General features: G+C 38.9%; 1 protein-coding gene across 7 annotated transcripts in view; it reads right to left on the reverse strand.

The window, feature by feature from the left end:
- DPP6 (dipeptidyl peptidase like 6) overlaps positions 1-22091 on the reverse strand; it is a 1357728-nt gene that overhangs the window by 145077 nt on the left and 1190560 nt on the right. For all 7 annotated transcript variants that reach the window (XR_006353239.1, XM_043966312.1, XM_043966314.1 and 4 more), the window contains exons 11-14: positions 17935-18058; positions 15702-15740; positions 6333-6440; positions 1417-1508 (exon numbers count right to left, since the gene is read on the reverse strand). Coding sequence is in view for 6 of the 7 variants with exons in the window: in XM_043966312.1 (XP_043822247.1) it covers positions 1417-1508; positions 6333-6440; positions 15702-15740; positions 17935-18058 (363 nt within the window). In the remaining variant the exon portion in view is untranslated. The remainder of the gene's footprint in view (positions 1-1416; positions 1509-6332; positions 6441-15701; positions 15741-17934; positions 18059-22091) is intronic.

Genomic DNA, 22091 nt, shown 5'->3' on the forward strand with positions numbered 1-22091 from the left:
GCCACTGACTGAGAAGATTTAAACCCTTTTAAAAAGCAAGGAATGGGTAGGTTCTGAAACAGTTAGTGCCCAGAAAGGGTAGTGTAGCTCAGTGGTGACTGTGAGTGATTGAAAGTAGTATAAAGGAACTAGTGGGAAGGGGCACACAAAGAAGAATCGAACAGGGAGAAAAACCAAGTTTTACCCATCATATTCTGGCTCAGAGAGGGCCTTGGGAGTTTGAAATGTCTAGGTTTCAGAAAGCCCTTTGTTCAATCTGCTACATTTTGAATGGAGAAAATGGTTATGTGGGACCATAGCTTTCAGCAATCACATACAGCCTCTGAGACTCTCAATCCTGAACCCGCAAGGGCTTTTCCTAACAACAATTAGCCATTACCATCAGAAACCTCCCTGACCTTCCTCAGCCAGTGTCCAATTTTGAGATTTCACATGATGGCAATTTTATCACTATGGGAAATGTAATGCCATTTCTAGAAAAGCACGAAGGGACTGTGTTTATTCTCACAGACTACAGTTATCCCTGCCACATTGCAGGGCTTAGGGGCAGAGTGTCCCTGCAATCTGGAAAATCTGCCCTTCCTTTGTACCAGAGAAGATGTCTTAATTTTTAATTTTTTTCCTTTTTTTTTTCCTGTGGGGCAATGAGGGCTAAGTGACTTGCCCAGGGTCACACAGCTAGAAAGTAATTTTTATTGAAAATTTGGGTCAAGTATTTTATCATAGGCTCTGTGTCATAGGCTTCTGTAAAACTTCCCCTAAATTCCCATTTAATTTCTTCTTTTAACCCACATTATATTGGCACCATGATGGTGAAAGTGACTATGTGGAAGGGATAACTGTACATTTTCCCAGCCTGAAACAAAAGTACCAGCTCTACCTACAGTGTGTGTGTGTGTATTGGGGTTAGCTGTGGTACAAAATGTCCATATGGGTAGTCAAATATGTAGGAATAGCTAAGAAGGGTCCTGCAAGATATAGGTTAGAGATCCCCTTCAAAGCATGCCAAAAGATGCTTTATATCCTATTATATGTTAGCATGCAATAAAGCCTTACTGACTGAATGATTGATTTTTGCCCAAGATCCAAGTTTCAGAAACAGTACTGATAGTACTTGTGTACTGATACAAAAGGGAATTCTCACCTCACAGTACCTGCTGAATAAGATGGAGTTAAATTCTAACACTGGAGGTTAGGGAGTCAAGACATAACTCTATAGCAAAATGCCTGTGAGATTCTATGAGCTAATGATGTTTTGGGAATGAAAAAGATAGCCAAGGCTTCTTGTTCTGAGAGTCTATAATCAATTGGGTGTAGCAGGATTTAAAGACATTCCATGTATCTTCATTAACCTTTGAGGCAAGAACATAAGTGCTGAAAGAGCTTGCGTGACCTGGTCCCTGTTGCTTTACTTACATTTTGTTCCTCTTCTCATCATAGGCCAGAATCTTGGTCACATCCCAGTCTCCTGAGGTGATGGACTGCAGGTTGTCATTGCTGCTATTGGGCTACAACACACAAACAAGAACATGACCTCGTTACTGGAAAGGAACACACAGGGGACTATTAGTTTTGCATTTTGCATATTGTATATCTGCTCAGTGGAAACATGGCTTCCCTCTGTGTAAGGAATGTCCTCATTACACCTTTCCACTTAGAAGCCTCTTCTATACCGTTCAAAGTATAACATCTCCATGAAGTCTTCCCTGACCATCCTCCCACCCCACTGCAGTGATGTCTTTCTACTCTAACTTCCTAGAGTGCTTCCTGTCCAAACACATGCCTCACATGTCTTGTATAGCCTGTATTGTATCACAGAATCAGAATTAAGTGGGGTCTTAAACCCGGGCCAAAGTTGGGACCCAATAAACATCTATAGTCGGATTGGCTGATGACATCCAGTGGGAGAAAAAGGAAAAAAAAAAGGAAGGAAAGAGAAAAGGCGGGAGGAAGGGAGGATGGAAGACTTTTTCTCTTGGTATTCTCTGCCAGTAGGTAGCAGGGTAGTTCAATACAACATTATTGAGTGTTGCAGCTTTCATACAAGCCATTTCTTTCTAAATGCCTTACAGAGTTAAATAGTGTAATTGCAATCATAAATCACCAGAGAAGGAGAGAGAAGAGACAAGCTTGACAGGAAAGATGTTTTCCACAGTGATTTGAAGCGGGTTGTAGAAGCAATGAGGTGCAGAGTTATAGGCAAGCTGTTCTGGAAGACAGGGGCTTTGGGAATCAGGCTCCGTGCTGGTGATAATTAAATTAGGTGAAGGGGCAAAGACAAAGACCCTGGGGCTTTCTGGAGTGGAAGTCAGGAAGAAGGTGGAAAAGGGGGTGAGAACACAGAAAGAAAAGCACAGGCAGAGGGAGGGAGATATAGATGGCGAAGGAGAGAGGGATAAAGAGAGGGAAGGAGAAAGGGAGGCAAGGAGAGAGAGTGAGAGTACCAATGAGTGTGTCAGGGGTAGGAATAAACATTGAAAAAAAGAAGGGGAAAATAAAAGACGAAAAATACAACATTAAAAATGACAGAAGAAAGTGAAAAGTTCAAAAGGAAACGTGAACAGGGCAATTTTATAACTATGTTGTGAAATTTAATAAAGATTTAAAAAATAAACTCAGTTGCACATGAATTTTTTATATTGTAATGCTTTCATGGATGATTGTTAAGTTCATAGTAAAGAAGAATTTTCTATAAGAAAGAAAATAAGGAGGGCAATTTGGGACTGATCCCTGAAGTGGGCAAGGGGACCAGTGGATTTTGGGAACTGAACATTTCAAAATGGACCAATATTTATTGAGTGCCTGCTAATCTTCTGGGAAGAATGGTAAGTAGGCATTGTGGGAAAACAGAAAAGGATGATAAACAGTTTACATGGAGCTTATAGCCTATGAGAGGAAATAAGAGAGGCAACATAGTCCAACAAATAGAATAAAGACACCTGGATTAAAGTCCTTTCTAGGCAAATTATTAGGAGGCCTCAGTCTCCTTATCTATAAAATAAAGGACATGGACAAGATGTCAGATTCTGACTCTAATCTGTTGTCACTGAGTCATTTTCAGTTGCATCTGACTCTGTGACTACATTTGTGATTTTCTTGGCAAAGATATTGGAGCGGTTTGCCATTAACTTCTCTAGCTCACTTTACAGTTGAGGAAACTGAGGCAAACAGAGTAAAGTAAATTGTCCAGGGTCACACAGCTAGTAAGTGTCTGAGGCCAGATTTGAACTCAGGTCTTAATGTTCTAGGCCTGGTGCTCTAAACATTGTATCACCTAGCTGCCCTAATAGTCTAGGACCATATGACAAGCAAAAAAACCCAAGGGGCAAGGTGATTTGGCAACCCTCTTTGGAACTGGGATGTCTGATTCTTTGCTCGTACTGTTCTCTTTGCTTTTGTCCTTCTTTGATATTTATGTACATCTTGCCCAATCCCTAAGCTACATACTGTTAGTCTTCCCTAATCATTCTAGCCCATAGTGATCTCTCTTTCTCTACCACCATCAGAGCATTACTATTATGTTCTGATATCTAATTATTCAATGTGAGTCTCTTCTCTCCTGCAATGAGTATATTAGTTCCTTAATGGGAGGGACCACTTATAATTCTTTCACATCATTTCTAGTGAGTAGCACATGTGTGGGAATATAACAGGTATTCAATAAATATGTGTTGATTAAGAATTTGGTAAGTCCAGAGAAGAAGGTTTACACAGGACATCAATAAAGGAATTACCACAGTCAACACAAGAGTAAATGAGATAACACATGTCTTGAGATGCAGAGGGAAGGATGGGTGAGAACTATACAAGGCCACTTCCTGGCTTACTGCAAGACAGAGCAAATCCAACTTTTAGTAAGAGGCTTTTCCTGGCGTACCCCTTCCCTTTACTCCTGTGCCTTCCCTCTGAGATCAACAGCTATCTATTCTATATACATATATCTGCTGCTTACAAGTTGCCTTTCTCATTTGAATGTGAGCTTCTTGATGGCAAAGACAATATTTTTACCTCTCTTTGTATCTCCAGAACTTAGCACAATGCCTAGCACCTATTAAGCACTCAATAAATGATCACTGAATGACTAAAAATGTGATGGATTTTGCAACAAACATCATGGAATAAAAATAAATGTCTCATTTATATAGTGCTTTGCAGTTTATAAAGCTTTAAAATGAGATATCAGTTTATCTTCCCAGTGGCCCTATGAGAGATAGTCTTATCCCTATTTTTTTTACTGAGGCAATTGGGGTTAAGTGACTTGCCCAGGGTCACACGGCTAGTAATTGTTAAGTGTCTGAGGCCGGATTTGAACTCAGGTCCTCCTGAATCCAGGGCCGGTGCTCTATCTACTGCGCCACCTAGCTGCCCCAGTCTTATCCCTATTTTAAAGATGAGGGGTTAGAGCTATAAGGATGGGGTGAGTTCAGAGAGCATAACTAGCTAGCTTAAAGCCAAACGGTAAGTGACTGAATCAGGACTCAAGTCAACTTCCTTAGATTCTAAATCCAGTGGTTTTGTCCCCCCATCATATTGCCTCAGTCAGCCTATACACCCTAGCAATACTCTTCCTTCCAAAGGAGTCACCACAGGGACATTACACATTAACCACAGCATGGCTGCCATGACTCAGACCAGGTGTGGAATGCCTTCCTGCTGCATGAGATTTTGATACATGCAAGAAAACAGTGACATTATTTTGTGGGCACACCTTGTCTCAAAGTAAGAACAGCTAACTTTAGTACCAACCTTATGTAACTGATGTGGCCCTAAAAAGCCCAAATCCCTCTGGGAAGTGTGAAGAATTGATGCCAATTGGAATATTTAAGGTAATGTTCCACTAACATGGAGAAATAATCCCAAAGAGGAGTTCCAGAAAGATTGTGTGCAATGGTCATATCTTTGGAATGAGGGTTGCTTTCCCAGAATTCTCCTTTAAAAAGACAGGTATGGGGGGGCAGCTAGATGGCACAGTGGATAAAGCACTGGCCCTGGATTCAGGAGGACCTGAGTTCAAATCTGGCCTCAGACCCTTGACACTTTCTAGCTGTGTGACCCTGGGCAAGTCACTTAACCCTCATTGCCCCACCAAAAAAATAAAATAAAATAAAATAAAATAAAATAAAATAAAAAGACAGGTATGTGACTCTCTCTCTATGTATATATGCACACATGTATATGTGAACACACACACATATATATACATATATACCACACACATTAGATATAAGAACACATACATGTATATCAACACATTATTTATAATGTAACATATGTATAATATATTGCATAATTATATATGAATATATACCATGTCACATTAAATATGGGGTTTATGTATGTGACATTGCATATAATACAGATTTATCAATATCTACCTATATATCTTTCTGTCTTATCATCAATTTCTCATCTATTTCCTTCCTTCCTTCCTTCCTCCATCCATCCATTCATCATCTTTTACATGTGCTGAAGTTCCCTCAATGCTGCCCCACATGTTTCTTAATCACCTTCAGGCACCAGGCATGGAAAGTTTCAGAGAACTGAACATAAAAAACCCAAATAAACCTTTATTTCACTTAAATTGTAATAATGTATGATAGAGAGTGTGGATGTGAGTAGACCTCAGAGAACCAGCCAGTGAACCTTGCACAGGCAGTGTTGGAGGGTGGAAAGTTCACTAGATTTGAAGTCAAGAGAGATTTGGGTATGAATCCTACTGATGATACATATTACTTGTGTGGCCTTGAGTAAGCCATTTATTCTTTTAGAATCTTGGTTTTTTCTTCTATCTCCTGTGAAATGGAGATAACAAGGTCCCAAGTACCTACCTCATGGGACTGTTAGAAGGAGCAACTGAGATGATGTTTGTAAAGTACTGATAAATCTTAAGGCCAATTCAAAAGAGAGAGGGAAATCAGAGAAAAAACCCTTTAGAGACTTGACAGAAGTGGGTGAGGGGATGTTGGTAGGAGATAATACTAATTGATGAAGAAGGGGCAGTAAAACATATGTGACCTCAGCAAGTATGGAATGGACACAAGTTTATGAGTTTGCTGAATTAGGCACAGAACTCACTGAACAAATTATTTTTGAATTTTACATGAGCTTCATATAAGATGACATTTTAAGGGACTCTATTAAGCCCACTATCCCTTTTAGATATGGGACATCCATTACAAAGGCCTTGGTCTATCTTCTTCTAAGGAACCTTGGATATGAAATTATGACATTTCCCAAAGGCACTAAGAGGTTCAAATCCCCTATCTCATTTCTAGTCATTAGAAGCAGCATTGCTCCAGCAAGACAGCATTTCAAAAACAGTGCATTGTTACCTGGGAAGAAGCCATGCCAATATGGTAGAACTTTCCTCGTCCTCCCTGGGGAATGGCTCTGACAAAGAAAAACTTTCGGCCATCTTTGGAGAAGATGGGTTCTTCATTCTGTAAAAGACAAATACCCAGATGAGCAAGGCAGCACATTTTACTTTGAAGCAGTTGTGGGAGGGAAAACAAATATTCCCCTTGCCCACATTCCCCTAATTCCAACTGGCTTCCTATTTGGTGATATCTTGAATGAGGGATGGGATCAGCTTTAAGGAAGTCCTAATGCACAGGGAAGAACAAGCACCGAGGCCTTTGCTTTTAATGTGTATTAGGACCACCATTCATAAATCACAGGATCCCAGAATGATGGACCTGGAATATAGAGTTGGAATGTGTCTTCCAGCCTGTCTAGTCCAGCTCCTTAATTTTACACATGAAGAACCTGGGCCCTAGGGAGGTTAAGTGTCTTGCAGGAGATCACACTGATAGTTAGAGTCAGAGGGGGCATATGAATGAAGTCCCATGACTCCAGAGCCATCATCTTCCTGCTGTACTGTTTAGTTTACTTTGGGGGTGGTGGTGGTAACAAAAACCTCATGTGATACAGTACAAGCAGAAGTCAATTGTAAAGACCTTCTGGAGGCACTGTGGTACAAAAGATAAAGTACTGGTAGGGCAGCTAGGTGGTGCAGTGGATAAAGCACCGGCCCTGGATTCAGGAGGATCTGAGTTCAAATCTGGTCTCAGACACTTGACACTTACTAGCTGTGTGACCCTGGGCAAGTCACTTAACCCTCATTGCCCCACAAAACCAAAAAAAAAAAAAAAAGATAAAGTACTGGAATTGGAGTCAGTAAGACCTGGGTTCAAATCTGACCATAGATTCTAAATGGGGCATAATCCCAGGCAAGTCACTTACCCTATCTGAGACTCAGCTTCAATATCTGCAAAATGAAGATAATAATAATACCTACATCCAAGGGCTGATGTGAAGGTTAAATGAAATAACATAGCATTTGTTTTTGTGGTGGTGGTTGAGTCATTCTCCAGTCCTGTCTGACTCATTGTGATCCCCATTTGGCGTCTTCTTGGCAAAGATACTGGAGTGGTTTGCCATTTCCTTCTCCAGCTCATTTTACAAATGAAGAAACTGAGGCAAACAGGATTAAGTGACTTGCTAGGGGTCACATAGTCTAAGGCCACATATGAACTCAGGAAGATGAGCCTTCTGGATTCTAGGCCAGGCACTCGATTCATTGTGCCACTAGCTGCTGAGAACACATACAGATATATATATATATATATATATACACACACACACACACACACACACACGCACATATATATGTCTATTTACACATATACACACAGATATATATTTATATTTCATATAAAATACATAAAATGTATATGTATATATGTATATGTGTGTACACCCACAAATATATAACTTTGCAAACCTGAAGGCATTATCTGAATATGACCTAGCTTTATTCCTCAATTCAAAAACAATTTATTAAAAAAAAGGAATAATTATCTTGTGTTTGCTGGGCTCACCAGAGATAGCATTAACATGGTCTTTACAAAACATGGTGCCAACACTTCCTCTGAAATTGCTCATCATATCCCAAGGTGTATTGCAAAATCTGCCCAGTTGTACTGTCCTGGGAAAATCACAAGACTAGATTGGTCTAAATACCAACTTTATCACAGGATTATAGGTGGAGAACTCTGAAGGATATTAGGAGTGATCTAATCCAACCCCTCCCTCTCTTTTTAACCATTGAGGAAACTAAAGCTCAGAATAATTACATGACTTAACTAAGATCACAGATTAGCAGAGCTGGAATTTGGACCCAGGCCCTCTGATTCCAAATTTAATGTTCTTTCTGTAGTACTAGAGTGCCTGATTTCTATTTTTCCAACTACTATGGCACAGCGGACCTGGCAGTAACGAGGCTGCTAATCACAGTTATGCCATTAAAAAAAAAAAAAGTTGTAGAATCTTAGTCAAGTTTTTGGGCCTCAGTTTCTTCATTTGTAAAAAGAGGGTGGTTTGGACTAGATAATATCTATGGTCACTCCCCATTTCTGTATATACAATGCTGAGTTGTCTCACCCTGAAATATGCCCAACACCAAGGAGGAAAAAGAAATTTCTTAAATGTTGTTAGATGCAAAATAGACTTGCTCAAGGACACAAATGATTAATTTTCCTTATCTCTCTTTTTATCATTGGAAAAATAATCTTGGTTTCTTTAAAAAGAAGATTTGCATTGTTTGAGGCATGCTTTCCTGTATCTACTATCCCTTTTCTAGAAAAGCTCATGTTTGTTTTTCTCCGAAGGGAAATAGTAAAAGGGAAAATTCTTGTTTGTTTTTTTAACAGTACAATCATGTTAAACATATTTCCACATTAGTCATGTTGTGAAAGAAGAATCAGAACAAAAGAGAAAAACCACAAGAAAGAAGAAACATAAAACAACAACAAAAGTGAAAATAGTATGCTTCAATCTGCTTTCAGAATCCATAGTTCTTTTTCTGGATATGGAGAGCTTTTTCCATCATGAGTCTTAGAATTGTCTTGGATCACTGTATTGCTGAGAAGAGCCAATTTTATCACAGTTGATAATCACATAATGTTGCTATTACTGTGTATAATGTTCTCCTGGTTCTGCTCACTTCATTCGGCATCAGTTCACATAAGTCTTTCCAGGTTTTTCTGAAATCTGCCTGCTTATCATCTTTTATAGCACAAAAGTATTCCATTATATTTCTATACCACAGCTTGTTCAGACATTTCCCATTTGATGGCATCCCCTTATTTTCCAATTCTTTGCCATCACAAAAAGAGCAGCTATAAGTATTTTTGTACATGTGAGCCCTTTTCCCTTTTTTATGATTTCTTTGGGATATAAACCTAGTAGTGGTATTGCTGGGACAAAGGGTATACACAGTTTTATAGCCCTTTTGGGTATAGTTGCAAATTGCTCTCTAGAATGGCTGGATCAGTTCACATCCATCAACAATGCATTAGTGGGTAACAGGTCAAATTTAAAGTGAATGCCTCAGGTGTGGTAACCTCCAACACAGAGTGTATGGTGCCACAAATAATTAGCAGCCCATTTCTTAGCATACTGTTGATTTTCTCACTTTGATTGGTGAAAGCAACTTCTTAGCTTCTTTGAAATCAACTTTAAAAGTTCCCATCCATGAACACCAATTATTTGAACAACTGATTCTAAGAGGTCTGAGTGAACAAGAATGAGATTATGTGGTAAAGAGCAACCTTAGTTGGCTAGAAGCCAATTCATTTCTCTGTAGCAAATGGACATGTGCATACAAGATGGGCCCAAAGACATAAAGTAATATGTGATGAAAATGGCATTTAATTTTCATGAATACAGAGGACAAACTGAACACTCTAACCTGCAAATACTTACTTTTATTTTTTAGTTGAAAATATAGAATTGAAATTTGAGGGTATGGAAAAATCCAACAAATGATTTGGCATTTAAAACATTTTCCTCTTTTCTAGTTAGAAATTGGGAATGGCAATATTCCCTGAGTGTCATGGGAAAAAAATGGATTTGGGGCAGAAAAAAAATCTTCCCTGTGAAAAATAGTAAATAAGTAATTCGGGAAGTATTTTTTTTTTGTAATCATAGGTTAACCTTATTTTGATGGAGAATAAATTTATATTCATGGTGTAACTATACCAGATTAAGCAAGGTATCATAGAAAAAATTCTGAATTTAGAGTCAGAACACTTGGGTTTAAAACGTAATTTTACTCTTTACTTACAAGTCTCTTGGCTCAGTTTTCTCATTTGTAAAATGAGAGGATTAAACTAGATGATTGATAAGATTTTTTTTTGCATATCATATCCATAATCTTATGAACCAGAAAAAAATTGACTTATTTTTATCAGTAACTTGCTAGCAATCTTGCACAAAGTCAGAAACAACTTGTTTCTAAGGAGGCCAGGGGAAAAAAAAATAGACTTTCTCTGTATGTTTGCGTGTGTGTGTGTGTGTGTGTGTGTGTCTTTGTTGTTGTACTGGAGGGTGCATGTAAAAATGGATTTAAGGTCTTGCTTTTGTGCCAATTATGTTGAGAGGAACCAAAAACAAGATATCACAAACCTAGAGGTTTTATCACTCGCAGAACTTGTTAAAGGAGGAGGGGGAGGTGCACTCCTGTAATCCCTACTTCTAGGGATGCTTAGGCTGGTGAATCTGGAGCTCAGGAGTTCTGAGCTGCAATAGGGTCCAAGTTGATTAAGTGTCTGCTCTAAGTCTGGCACTAATATAGTGAGCCTGCAGGAGTGGAGGGCCACCAAGAGGGAGGCAAACCAACCCAGATCAGAAATGGAGCTGAGTACAAATCCCCCACCAATGACTAAACCTATGAGTGGTGCTGTACTTCTAGTCTAGGAAAGAAAGACCCAATCTCAAAACCAAAACCAAATAAGCAAGAATAACAACAAAATGTTTTTAAGAGCTAAAACTTCTGGCAAAAAAGAAAAAAAATAATGAAACCCTGAAACAAAAAGGCAGGTCTTGCAGTGTATGCCAAATGACCAAAAAATTACACTTGGTTCAGAGGAGAATAGTTTTAAGGCAGAGCTTTCCAATCTTTATCTGATGAGGAAATTCTTTGAATCTTTCTAAAGATTTAAGATTGCCAGTGGGGACAGAAAGGGGGAGGTTGGCCTCTGTGTGAATGGCTGACAAGCAAGTTTTTGATGAGTTTCTGGATGGCTGCTCATCTTGCTTCCCTCCCTATTGATAAGGAAATATAAGTGTCAATCAGTTATGGTCCTTTCGCTCCCTTCTGGGAGTCTACCATAACAGATTTGGAGATCAGCCAGATAAACTTTCAAGAAATATGTGTAGATTCTAGTCTGCTGGCTGGGGAGTCTATCATAAGGCTTCTCAATTTAAATAGCAATCTGAAAACTCAGGGCTGGGAGTCTTAACACTACAGTTATCATTAGCTAGTAAGACACCTAATATCCACTGGTCTCAGTGTCCTTACCTCTAAAACAAAGGAGTTCACTGTGAAGTAGGGTCAAACCAAGCACCTTTCAGCTACTACTGTTTTCCTTCTTTAAAGTTACCTTGTATCTACTCTGTGTCTTACATATACCCATTTATGTGGCTTTATCACCCATCAGAATATAAGTTCCTTGAGGGAAGGATTGGTTTCCATTCTTTCCTTGTATTCTCAACATTTGCTAGAGAGCCTGCATGGCACATTGTAAGGGAGAATAATTGAACCTGTAATTTAAGTGGTATAAATAGGGAACACCTAGGTGAGGAACCTCCTCTTCAAATGCAGGTCAGCACTCCTGCAATTCATAGTTTTAGAGAGTTTCTGAGAACAATGAGAATTGAACAGAATAATGCAGCCAGTATGTGTCATAGGCAGTACTTGAACCCAGATCTAAAGCTGGGTCTTAATACACTACTATATGATGCTGCCTTCAAAGAGGGAGAAACTAGCATAGAGTAATAAATGCTTATTGATTGTTTAATTAATTGCCTTTTGCAAATAGCAAAATAGCAAAAGTGGTGAAATTACATGAAAATAACAGTAACTGAGGTGGAGAGTAAGTAGCAATCATATGTTATTTAAATTGTTTCTTTCCCAATACCAATAAGTGTTATCAAAATAGTAAACACCTAATAAATGTTTGTTGATCGATGAATAAATGTTGAGTGAATTAAAAGAAGAGACCTGGGTCTCAGGATTCAAGGACACAGTTCTATCTACAGGTGAAATAGGTAGTGGCCTAAATGGCATGATCTGAGTATTCCTGGGGGATACAAGGGAACAAATGAAACATCTCTTGCCCCCAAGGTGTTTATGGGACGTTTTCAGGGGAGGGGGGAGGCAGGAGTTGAGGCATGAGAGATATGAGTAAGATATGCTCACTTAAAAAAAAGATCCCTCAAAAAGGGGGAAAGCATGTCTAAATCAGCTCATGAAGAAGACCCATTCTATTTAAAACAAACAAAGAAACCCAGCCAAACAAATCAACCCAGAAGAGATTTCTATGGCCTCCATAATCCAAAGATCCACACATCCCCACATCTAAGTAAAACCACTCAGTCCCAAGTCCTTGCTCACAGCATTTTAGTAACATGACAAAGTTGGAAACTTTCCCCCTTTTATTAAGAGTAATACCATTCTCCCAGTGACTGATTCTTAAATATGGAAGCATCTTAGATGTTCCCTTTCCCTCACCCCACCATAACTAATTGGTTGCCTAGTGGTGTCGAATCTACTTCCACAACATCACCCTCACATAACTCCTCTTCTCTACATGCACACAGTGTTCACGCATCACATTCTTTTACAAGCCTTCATTACCTTTTGCCTAGGTTACTGCAATAATATACTAACAAGTTCTCTCTACTTCTAATCAGCCAGTCAGTGTACTAGGAACTGTGTTAACTGCTGGGGATTAATAAAAGGGCAAAAATTCCTCATCTTCAAGGAGCTCATAGTCTAATGGGTAGGCAACATGTAAACAACTAGGTACACACATATTTATATATAGATGTGTATAGATGTATATATGTATGCAGAGATACATAAGTATATATGAAGATAAATAGATATATCGATGACAAAACAGAGATAATCTCAGAGGGAAGGCACTAAGATTAAGGAGCACTAGGAAAGATTTTTCACATAAGGTGAGACTTAAGTTGAGATTTGAATAGAATTTCAGGTCTTGGGACAGCCAGTAGAAAGGCACAGAAATCTGGAGATTAAGTGTCTTATGTGAGGAACACAAGGAAACTGATGTCACTGAATTGCATAGTACTTGAAGAGGAGTAACATGAAAGAAGACTGGAAAGGTAGGAAGGAGTGATGTCAGGAAGGGCTATGAGAACCCAATAGAGGATATTCTATTTGATTTGAGACACTGGAGTTTACTGATTGGGGATGGGGATGGGCATCTTAGAGTCAGACCTATACTTTAGGAAGATTAATTTGACATGTGAGTGGAAGATAGATTGTACTCGGGAGAGACTTAAGACAGAGAGACCCACCAGCAGGCTGCAGCAATAGTACAGGCATGAGGTGATGAAGGCATGTACCAGGGTTGTACTGTGGTCCAACGAGAGACCTTGCCCCTCTCTCCAGCCCATCTTCCACACAGCTGTCAAAATAATCCTCCTAAGCCACCAGTCTGACCAAGCAGTTCCCTTTTCCAAAATTCTTATACCCATTGCCTCTAAAACAAAAGGCAAATTCATCAGCTTTGTGTTTCAGGCCTTCCCTAATTTGTTCCTAACTTCACACGACTCACCTTCACACACTATGTTTCAGTTAAAGTGGACTCTTAGCTCTTTCCTGGGCCTGATAGTCTATCTTCTGACTCTGAGTGTTTTTTCTCATAAGCCCTTCCTATATGCCTAGAATGCAATCTCTCATCAATTCTACTTTTTTTGAATCCTTATCTTTCAGGGGCCAACTCAGTTCCTAACTCTTCTGTCAAGTCTTTCCCAATTCACCCCTCTCCCAGCTGTCAATGCTTTTAAAATTGCCTTGTGTTTACTTACATGTATATATATTATAACATCCACCTATGCAGCTAGGTGGTGCAGTGTATACAGTGCGGGGTCTAGAGTCAAGAAAACCTCAGTTCAAAGGTAGTCTCAGACATTTTCTAGCTGTGTGACCTTTGGCAAATCATTTAACCTCTGTATGTCTCAGTTTTCTCAAGTGTAAAATGGGGATAATAATAGCATCTAGCAAGTGTTTAGTAAATGTTTGTTAAATGAACAGGAAGGCTTGAAATTCAAGCCCAACAACAGACTCCACATCTTAGTCACACTCAGCTGGGCAAGGTTAAGAGTGGCTCATCACTGCAGGATTATCCTGCACAGAGAGAGAATTTTTTTAACCCTACAACTCATTAAACTGTCTACTAAGGTATGGAAGGGAATCGATTTACATCAGTCAAGGAGATATGCACACTGATACAATCAGAGGTCCTTGAAGATTATATACTGAACTATGAATTGGCTGGTATGATCTAATCAAGTACACAGAATGATCTTAAAGGAAAAAAGCCCAAAGAAGTACATGACGTCACTTCCTCCAGGGTTTTATTTCCTTTAGGTTTGACTTTATTTCCTAAACACCCCAGGATCATGATCTTTGTTAGTTTACTACTGTCTCAAATTATTTCTGAGAGATGGGCAGATGTGGGGTGGTGCTTGTAGAATAGCTTCCTCATCTATTCTTTCTATCTGCCTATCTCTCTACCTCTTTGAAGGATATTACACATGGGATGTGGAAAAGTCTGATGCACAGGGGACAGAAAAGAAATCTCAGCCATGAAAAATACTTCAGAGATTTTCTGCTATCTTGGTCCACATTTGGTAACTTTTTTGAGATCTATCAGTGTGATGTATTGGCAATTGCCCATCAGTTGGGGAATGGCTGAACAAATTGTGGTATATGATTGTGATGGATTACTACTGTGCTATGAGAAATGATGAGCTCAATGACTTTAGAAAAATGTAGAAAGACTTGCAGAAAATAATGAAGAGTGAAATGTGTAGAACTGAGAGAACATTGTATATAGTAACAGAAATATTGTTTTAAGAATGATTTTGATGGAATAAGTCATTTTGACTATTATGAATATCCAAATTAGCTATAAAGGACATATGAAGGAAGATGCTATCTGCATCCAGAGAAAGAACTCATAAATAGAAGTATATATAGAAAAATTTACATATACTTACATATATATATATATATACATACGCACATATATGTATGTGTGTACACGCACACACACACCTATTTGTGTCTAATGGTAACCATCTGTAGGACGGGGGGAGGGAAGAATAAAAGGGAAATCTACATGATAACTATTATATGTTTGAAAACAATAGCAAGTTGTACATAATGGATTTGCAGGCTCATGTCTAATCATTCTTTTATTGTATTATGTTATGGAAATGCTTGTTTCATTCCATAAATAAAGAAAAACTAAATTAAAAGAGAAATTGAAAGTCCCAGCTTGGACAATATTCCTAAGACCTTGAGCATTGGAGCTCAAACAACATTTGGCCACAGAGCCTAAAGTCAGAGGTTCAAATCTTGGCTCTGTCACTCATTACCTTTGTGAACTTGGGCATGGCACGACCTGAGACTTACTTTCCTCACCTGTAAAATGAGGGAATTGGACTATATAAACTTTAAGACCCCTTTTAACTCTCTACCTATGATACAATGGCTTTGGTCTCTTATAACAATTGCTTGGGCAATATCAATCTCTGGGGATATATAGCTCTTAATATCTGGTTTCTGTAGTAAAAATGGTGAGTAGTACAAAGATAGTTACCTGTCTGTGCAGCCAAGCTTCACTTTCATCCTCATGTTTCTGAAATAAAATAAGAGAATTAGAAAAGGGATTTTTACACGTATAGTATCTGTTCTTTTCAAGGCAGAAAGCAATTTGACTGCATCTACATAGAGGCTGCACAAGGACAGAAGAACTGTTGAGCCATGCAAGGTGAGCAGGTAAGCCCAGGGCAGCCTCTTTCTCTTCCTTTGTGGCTCTGGGCTAAACACTTGTATCATTGTACTCAGAGATGTCTCCTACCCCAGAAACAAAGAGAAATCCACAGCTCCCAGAGAGGTGGCCTTTCACTATGTGATGTACATCATTTTGCAGACATGTTCAGAAATCCATTCTTTTTCTTTTAAGGCAATTGTAAAATGCTGTCATTTTAGTAATGAACAAGAGAGCCTGTGGGGACCCTTCAGCCCAATCTCTATTTCATGTGTCCCTGCATTTATACTGGGAGGTTCCAACTTCTTAGACCATTAGGGGTTGGGAGAAGATGGGAAACAGCTGGACAAATACATCAGCTATCTAGAGAGACACACCTACTAGTGCATGATGCAGCATCATTAACAGAGTTCAAGGGCATTCTTGACACTAATTTGGCTATTAGAAATCCCTTCCATGGACAAGGAGGAATTACATCTAAAGAGGAGTCTTCTTCTTTTTTTTTTTTTTAATGTATGAGGTATTTTATTTTTTCCGTTACATGTAAAGATAGTTCTCAACTTTTGTTTATACATGCTTTACAATTTCAGATTTTTCTCCCTCCCTCCCACCCCTCCCTCCCCCCTCCCCTAGACAGCAGATAATCTGATATAGGTTATATCTATATATCTCTATACATATACATATAGATATATATAGATATACACACACACACATATATATACACATAATAACATTAATCCTATTTCTGCATTAATCCTGTTACAAGAGAAAGAATCAGAGCAGTGATGCAAAACCTCAAAATAGAAAAAAAAAAAACAACAGCACCCAAAACAAAAGAAATAATATGGTTCAATCAGCATCTATACTCCACAGTTCTTTCTTTCTTTTTTTTTCTTGGATTTGGAGATCCTTAAAGAGGAGTCTTCTAACCTGATTCTTTAGAAAGATAATATGAGGGACAGACTCAGGTGTCTAGAAGATCTTATTTATCTTATTTTTTGGCCCAAAGATAAGAACAGAAGTCCAGGAAACCCAAATGGCTTGTGGAAAAACATGACAAGGTGAGATGAAATGGCTGTTCTGCAACTGTCTACAGAGTGGTCTACTCCACCTGGGATTCTGTCATTGGGTACCATTTGTGATACCACTGAGTCAATTTTCTTTTCCCAAGTAGGTTTCTTTTTCTTAGAAATCAATTTAAAATCATCTCCTAATAAGGGAAACAATCTTATGTCTCCTTCCCTAATGTCTTTCCCGTGGTCAACATTTCCTGAGTCCTTGGCATATAACCACTTTTTTCAGACCTTTCCATCCACCAAGTCTAAGGGCAGTAAGCTCAAGGGTATTTACTAAGCAGTGGGCCATTTGGAGTAAGAGAATCGTATCTTGCCAGTGGTTTCCACTCAAGTTGGCTGTCAAGGTGAATCAAGGTCCTGGAGTTAGGAAGCAGAACCCAGGAGTGACTACTAAGAGAAACTGTTGACCAGGATTTCCTTCAGTTGTACCCATTTCTGAGTGAGCCATGGGGCTGCTTATATGTTATATATATATAGTTAATTTGAGAGATAAAATACTTGGACAGTGATATATAAGAAAAATTGTGTCAATAGAGGGAGGTTCAAAGCTATGTCCAAGGATGGACATCCTAGGGTACCTGTACCTTTTACTTGATCAACTTTACTAATTCCCCACAATGGACAGCTCCTACTTTAATTTATCTTCTCCAACATACCCTTTTTTCCTTCTCTACATCTGTCTAATAGTACCCACAGTCATTTCTTAGTCTTGCTGGTGACTGATGGATAAAAAGGTCCCTGCAGTCTACTTACCACCCAGTGACAGTCTGGTTCTATGAATTATTCTTATTGAAATTCTTAAGTCCATTTACAAAGTAGAATAACTGGTAGAGATCCTTCTGATGGTGCTACCTTTTGAAGGGACTCTGACCAATGCATTCACCTGAATGCCTAGGTCAGAATCACTCTGAGGATAGTTTTGATAAGGTTTGACTTGATCAGTTGTCCAAGGCAAGTGATCAGTGCTGTACCACTCTTATTACCTTTGTGCAAACCCCAGTGGTGGCATCACAGAGTGTGAGGATAGATACATTCTGGGCTCGGTTCAGCCAGTTCACTGCTACTTTGGTGCTCGTTGCCCATTTCACCATGGTTATATAGTAGTCCCTGAAAGCATAAAAAATCAGAGTTAATGGGAATGAATGCATCCATTGTTACAAGTCACAGACTAGCTTTGGCTAACAGATCTAACAACTAGGGTGATATTGACCCTCAGATGGATTCTGACATGTAGGATTTTTGTTGCAATATTTAACACATGTATTATTTTATTGTTTTGATGGGTGACCAAGCCATTTGAATGTCTGAAAGTAACATGTCCACATCAATGTCTTTAATTTGTTGATGTGATATTAGTTAAAGAGTTACCCAGAGATAACATATGCATGTTGAAAAGAAGGAGGGCAAATTCTTTCAAGTTTTCTGTAAACAGCCCAATTGACAAGAGGGATAAGTGTAAAAACTTCTTGAGTAAAATGCTTCCACCTGGTTTGTTCTGCTCACTTGATTTTCCTATCACTGGTACTGAATGCACTGCTTCAGAGCCCTGGTACTGATAGGCAGTGAAAGAAGTGGAAGGCCAGTCAAAACTGAGAGGAAACCCAGGCTTGGCTATAATGGTAGACTATTTTAAACATCAAAAACATTTTTTAAGTTGCTAGACTAAGAAAGCCCTGTTCTCTTTCTTCTTACCACCAGCTTTGGAGAGAATGCAAATCAATTACTTCATAAGCATTTACTGAGGCACCTAATCTGTGTGAGGTACTATCCTGGGTTCTGGGAGCCAAAGTAGGGAAAATAATTCCTAACCCTCTAGAGCTTATATTATATGGGAGAAACAACAGGAACATGAAAAAAACAATGCACATTAAATCCCAAATAAATAGCAGACAATCTAGTTGTGAAGCGCTAGTAGCTGGGAGAATCCAGAGAGGCTTCATATAGGAGGTGGCACTTAAGCTGAGTTTTTACGAAGGCAAAGGATCCTAAGAGGCATAGGTGAAGAGGAAGACCATTCTAGGTATAGGGGATGGAGTAGAGGTAATTAATTTGCTTTCTAGTTAGTGAACAATGCCAGAAGGACTAAGGATGTCAGAATGCTAGCACAACCAGATGTTCACCCAGAGGTCATATAAGCAGTAACATTTAAATTTGGAGTTGAGAATTCTGAGATAAAAAAAGAGCAAGATAACCAGCCTGGATGAGATCCAAAACGTAGAGAAAAAAGAGAGATGGGACTGCTGGTGGAGACGGCAGTCCAGGGGCAGTTTGACACTGGGGAAACAGTGTCATATAAATGGTAGGAGTGCCCTGTGACCTCCCTATCCCCTTATTAGGCTAAGTCCTATACCCCTTGTTAGAACCTGTATGAATGATTTTTACTCACAGAAATGAGAACTTGAACAGCCAGGGTACTAAGTTCCTGAAACTATCTGTTAACAGTCTTTGAGAATCACTAGAACAGTTCTCTAATTAAAGTACATAAAACAAAACATGCTAGGGGAGGGGTGGGAACACACAATAAGAAGGGGAAATCCAGCACAGTCAAATGTTTGTGTTATTTTAAATTATCCTATAATTGTTGTAACCTTTGACAGTAAGACAGTTGAGGTTCATTTCATAGAGTTTGCTTCCAAGACTTAAATTCACTGGGACCCCAGTGATTATTAAGATGCAGTTTCCAGAACTAAAATATATCATAATTACTATTCACATTATTTGCTTTCTATCTAATTTTTTTTACCTTATAGCTCAGGCAAATGCTTTTAAAATTATTTGGTTTTCTGGTCAGTTACTTGTGGTCCATGGTGGAAGAAACTCTGTTTTTTCCAGGTTTATTCTCTATAAGGCTTGTTGTGTCCTAACCATGTTTCCCAGGCCCCCTTGTTCTTTTGTCTTCCCTGACATCACTTCCCTTTTGAGGAATCTTCTGGACTAGGAACTTTGGCCTCCCAAAAAACTTGGCTGATTGGAACGTCCCTGGCTGTGACAAGAGAGGTGAAAAGCCTAAAAACACAAAGGAGTAAGATTCCTGTTGTGGGTCAAGATATTGGTAGAACCAGGGAGATGAGTTAACCCTCCACATTTCCATAACACCATCTGGGGCTGTTGTGAGCAAAGAAGTTATTGTGTAGACCAGGGACATTTAGAGTTAACCTTCCCCCTGCCCTGCACCCCCCCCCAATACCCTGACTGGAGACTCATCTGTGGGCCCCTTGGGAAAGAAGAATATGAAAGTGGCATTTAGGACTTTGCCAGTGAGCTCCTGACACATCAGGTAATATTCCTGACAATTTATTTATTTATTTGGCGGGGCAATGAGGGTTAAGTGACTTGCCCAGGGTCACACAGCTAGTTAGTGTCAAGTGTCTGAGGCTGGATTTGAACTCAGGTCCTCCTGAATCCAGGGCTGGTGCTCTATCCACTGGGCCACCTAGCTGCCCCCCTGACAATTTATTTTAACTTCCTTGCTGATGGCTTTTACTTTCCTGGACATTTAGGTGCCTTGAAGTCTACTTTTACCTGAGGCTATTTGAAATTTTTTTATAAAAAAGAGATATGTTAGTTCATTTTGAATTGATTGAGTTCTTGTGGGTGGGGGGTGGGAATGGAGGGGGGAAGAGAAGTTGGAACACAAAGTTTTTTAAAAATTGATGTTAAAATTTTGTTTTAACATATATTTTGGAAAATAAAATTATATTCAGAATAAAAAAAGTGAAAAAAAGAGATATGTTTATTTGAATCCTTAGGCTTTAAGTGAATCACTGTACTGCATCACATTAAAAACTACAGACTTGCACTACACCCAGCCTTCCTTTAAATCAGGGATTCTTTTTTTTTTTTTTTTAGGTGAGGCAGTTGGGGTTAAATGACTTGCCTAGGGTCACACAGCTAGTAAGTGTTAAGTATCTGAGGTCAGATTTGAACTCAGGTCCTCCTGAATCCAGGGCCAGTGCTCTATCCACTGCACCACCTAACTGCCCCTAAATCAGGGCTTCTTAAACTTTTTTCCACTGGCAACCACTTATCGCCCAAGAAATTTTTATGCGACCCTGGGTATATAGGTATTTAAAGTCGATATACATAACCTTTTACTGATGTCAAATTTTTTGCAACCCCCACATTCAGTTACTCGATCCCATGTGGGGTTGCACCCCGCGGTTTTAGAAAATAGGCTTAATTAAGTGATTTGGCCCTCTTCAGTACCCCTGAACTGTCCACAAATGCTTGGAATGAAGAAGGATCTTTCAAAAAAAAGAAAAAAAGAAGAAGGATCTAGAAGTTCTCATTCATTGAACTTGGGAGAATCCAGTGTAATGACGTGCCAACACCTAGGGGCAGCTTCTCATAACACTTTTGGGCTTTCCTTATCTTGCCTTGGCTCTCTAGCAACATCTCTGGCTGTTTTTCTTCCTTCCCTACCCAGCTTTGCAGCTGTTGGCTAATGGCTAGTTCTGGAGGTACCATCTGCTTCTCCTGTTAAGGAGATTGATGATGCCCTAATATCCTTCCCTTGTATATTCCCTTGGGCATCACCAATTAAACCTTTTGACTTTTCCTCTTAAAGTCTCAAATTAAAGGGTTCTCAACATCAAATAGTTCCTCTAGTTCTTTTGCAAATCTCCCTTTTAAGACCCAGAAACAAATTCCTACAGTCACTGTTGATGATGTGAGAATAATGTAGTAAAAACAAAGAAGAAATAAAAGAAAGTATCAGGAACTATTTCATCCATTTACACAAAACTGGAAATTTGAATGAAATGTATGAATATTTACCAAAAAATATAAATTGGCCAGATTAACATAACAGGAAATAGAATTTTTAGATAGTATAATGAAGTGATCTCTGTGACTTAGTAACTGGTATAAAACTAAATAACTATGTGACCTTGGACAAATTGCTCTCTTTTTCTGGCTATCAGGTTCCTCATCTGTTAAATATGGGGGGAGTAGGAGAGACTGTGTTTGACTAAATTGTGTCTAAGGATCTTCCAGCTCTAATAATCATTAGCTCTATGAAAAAATTTGATTTTAAATACAAATAATGATAAAATGATGGAGGAAAACAGAATAACATTACCTTAATTTTAGAGGTGAGAGTACTTTTTTCTATTCAATAATTAAAAGAAGTTGACAAGGA

Source organism: Dromiciops gliroides, chromosome 5, assembly GCF_019393635.1.
Source record: "Dromiciops gliroides isolate mDroGli1 chromosome 5, mDroGli1.pri, whole genome shotgun sequence".
Classification (NCBI taxonomy): Eukaryota; Metazoa; Chordata; class Mammalia; order Microbiotheria; family Microbiotheriidae; genus Dromiciops; species Dromiciops gliroides.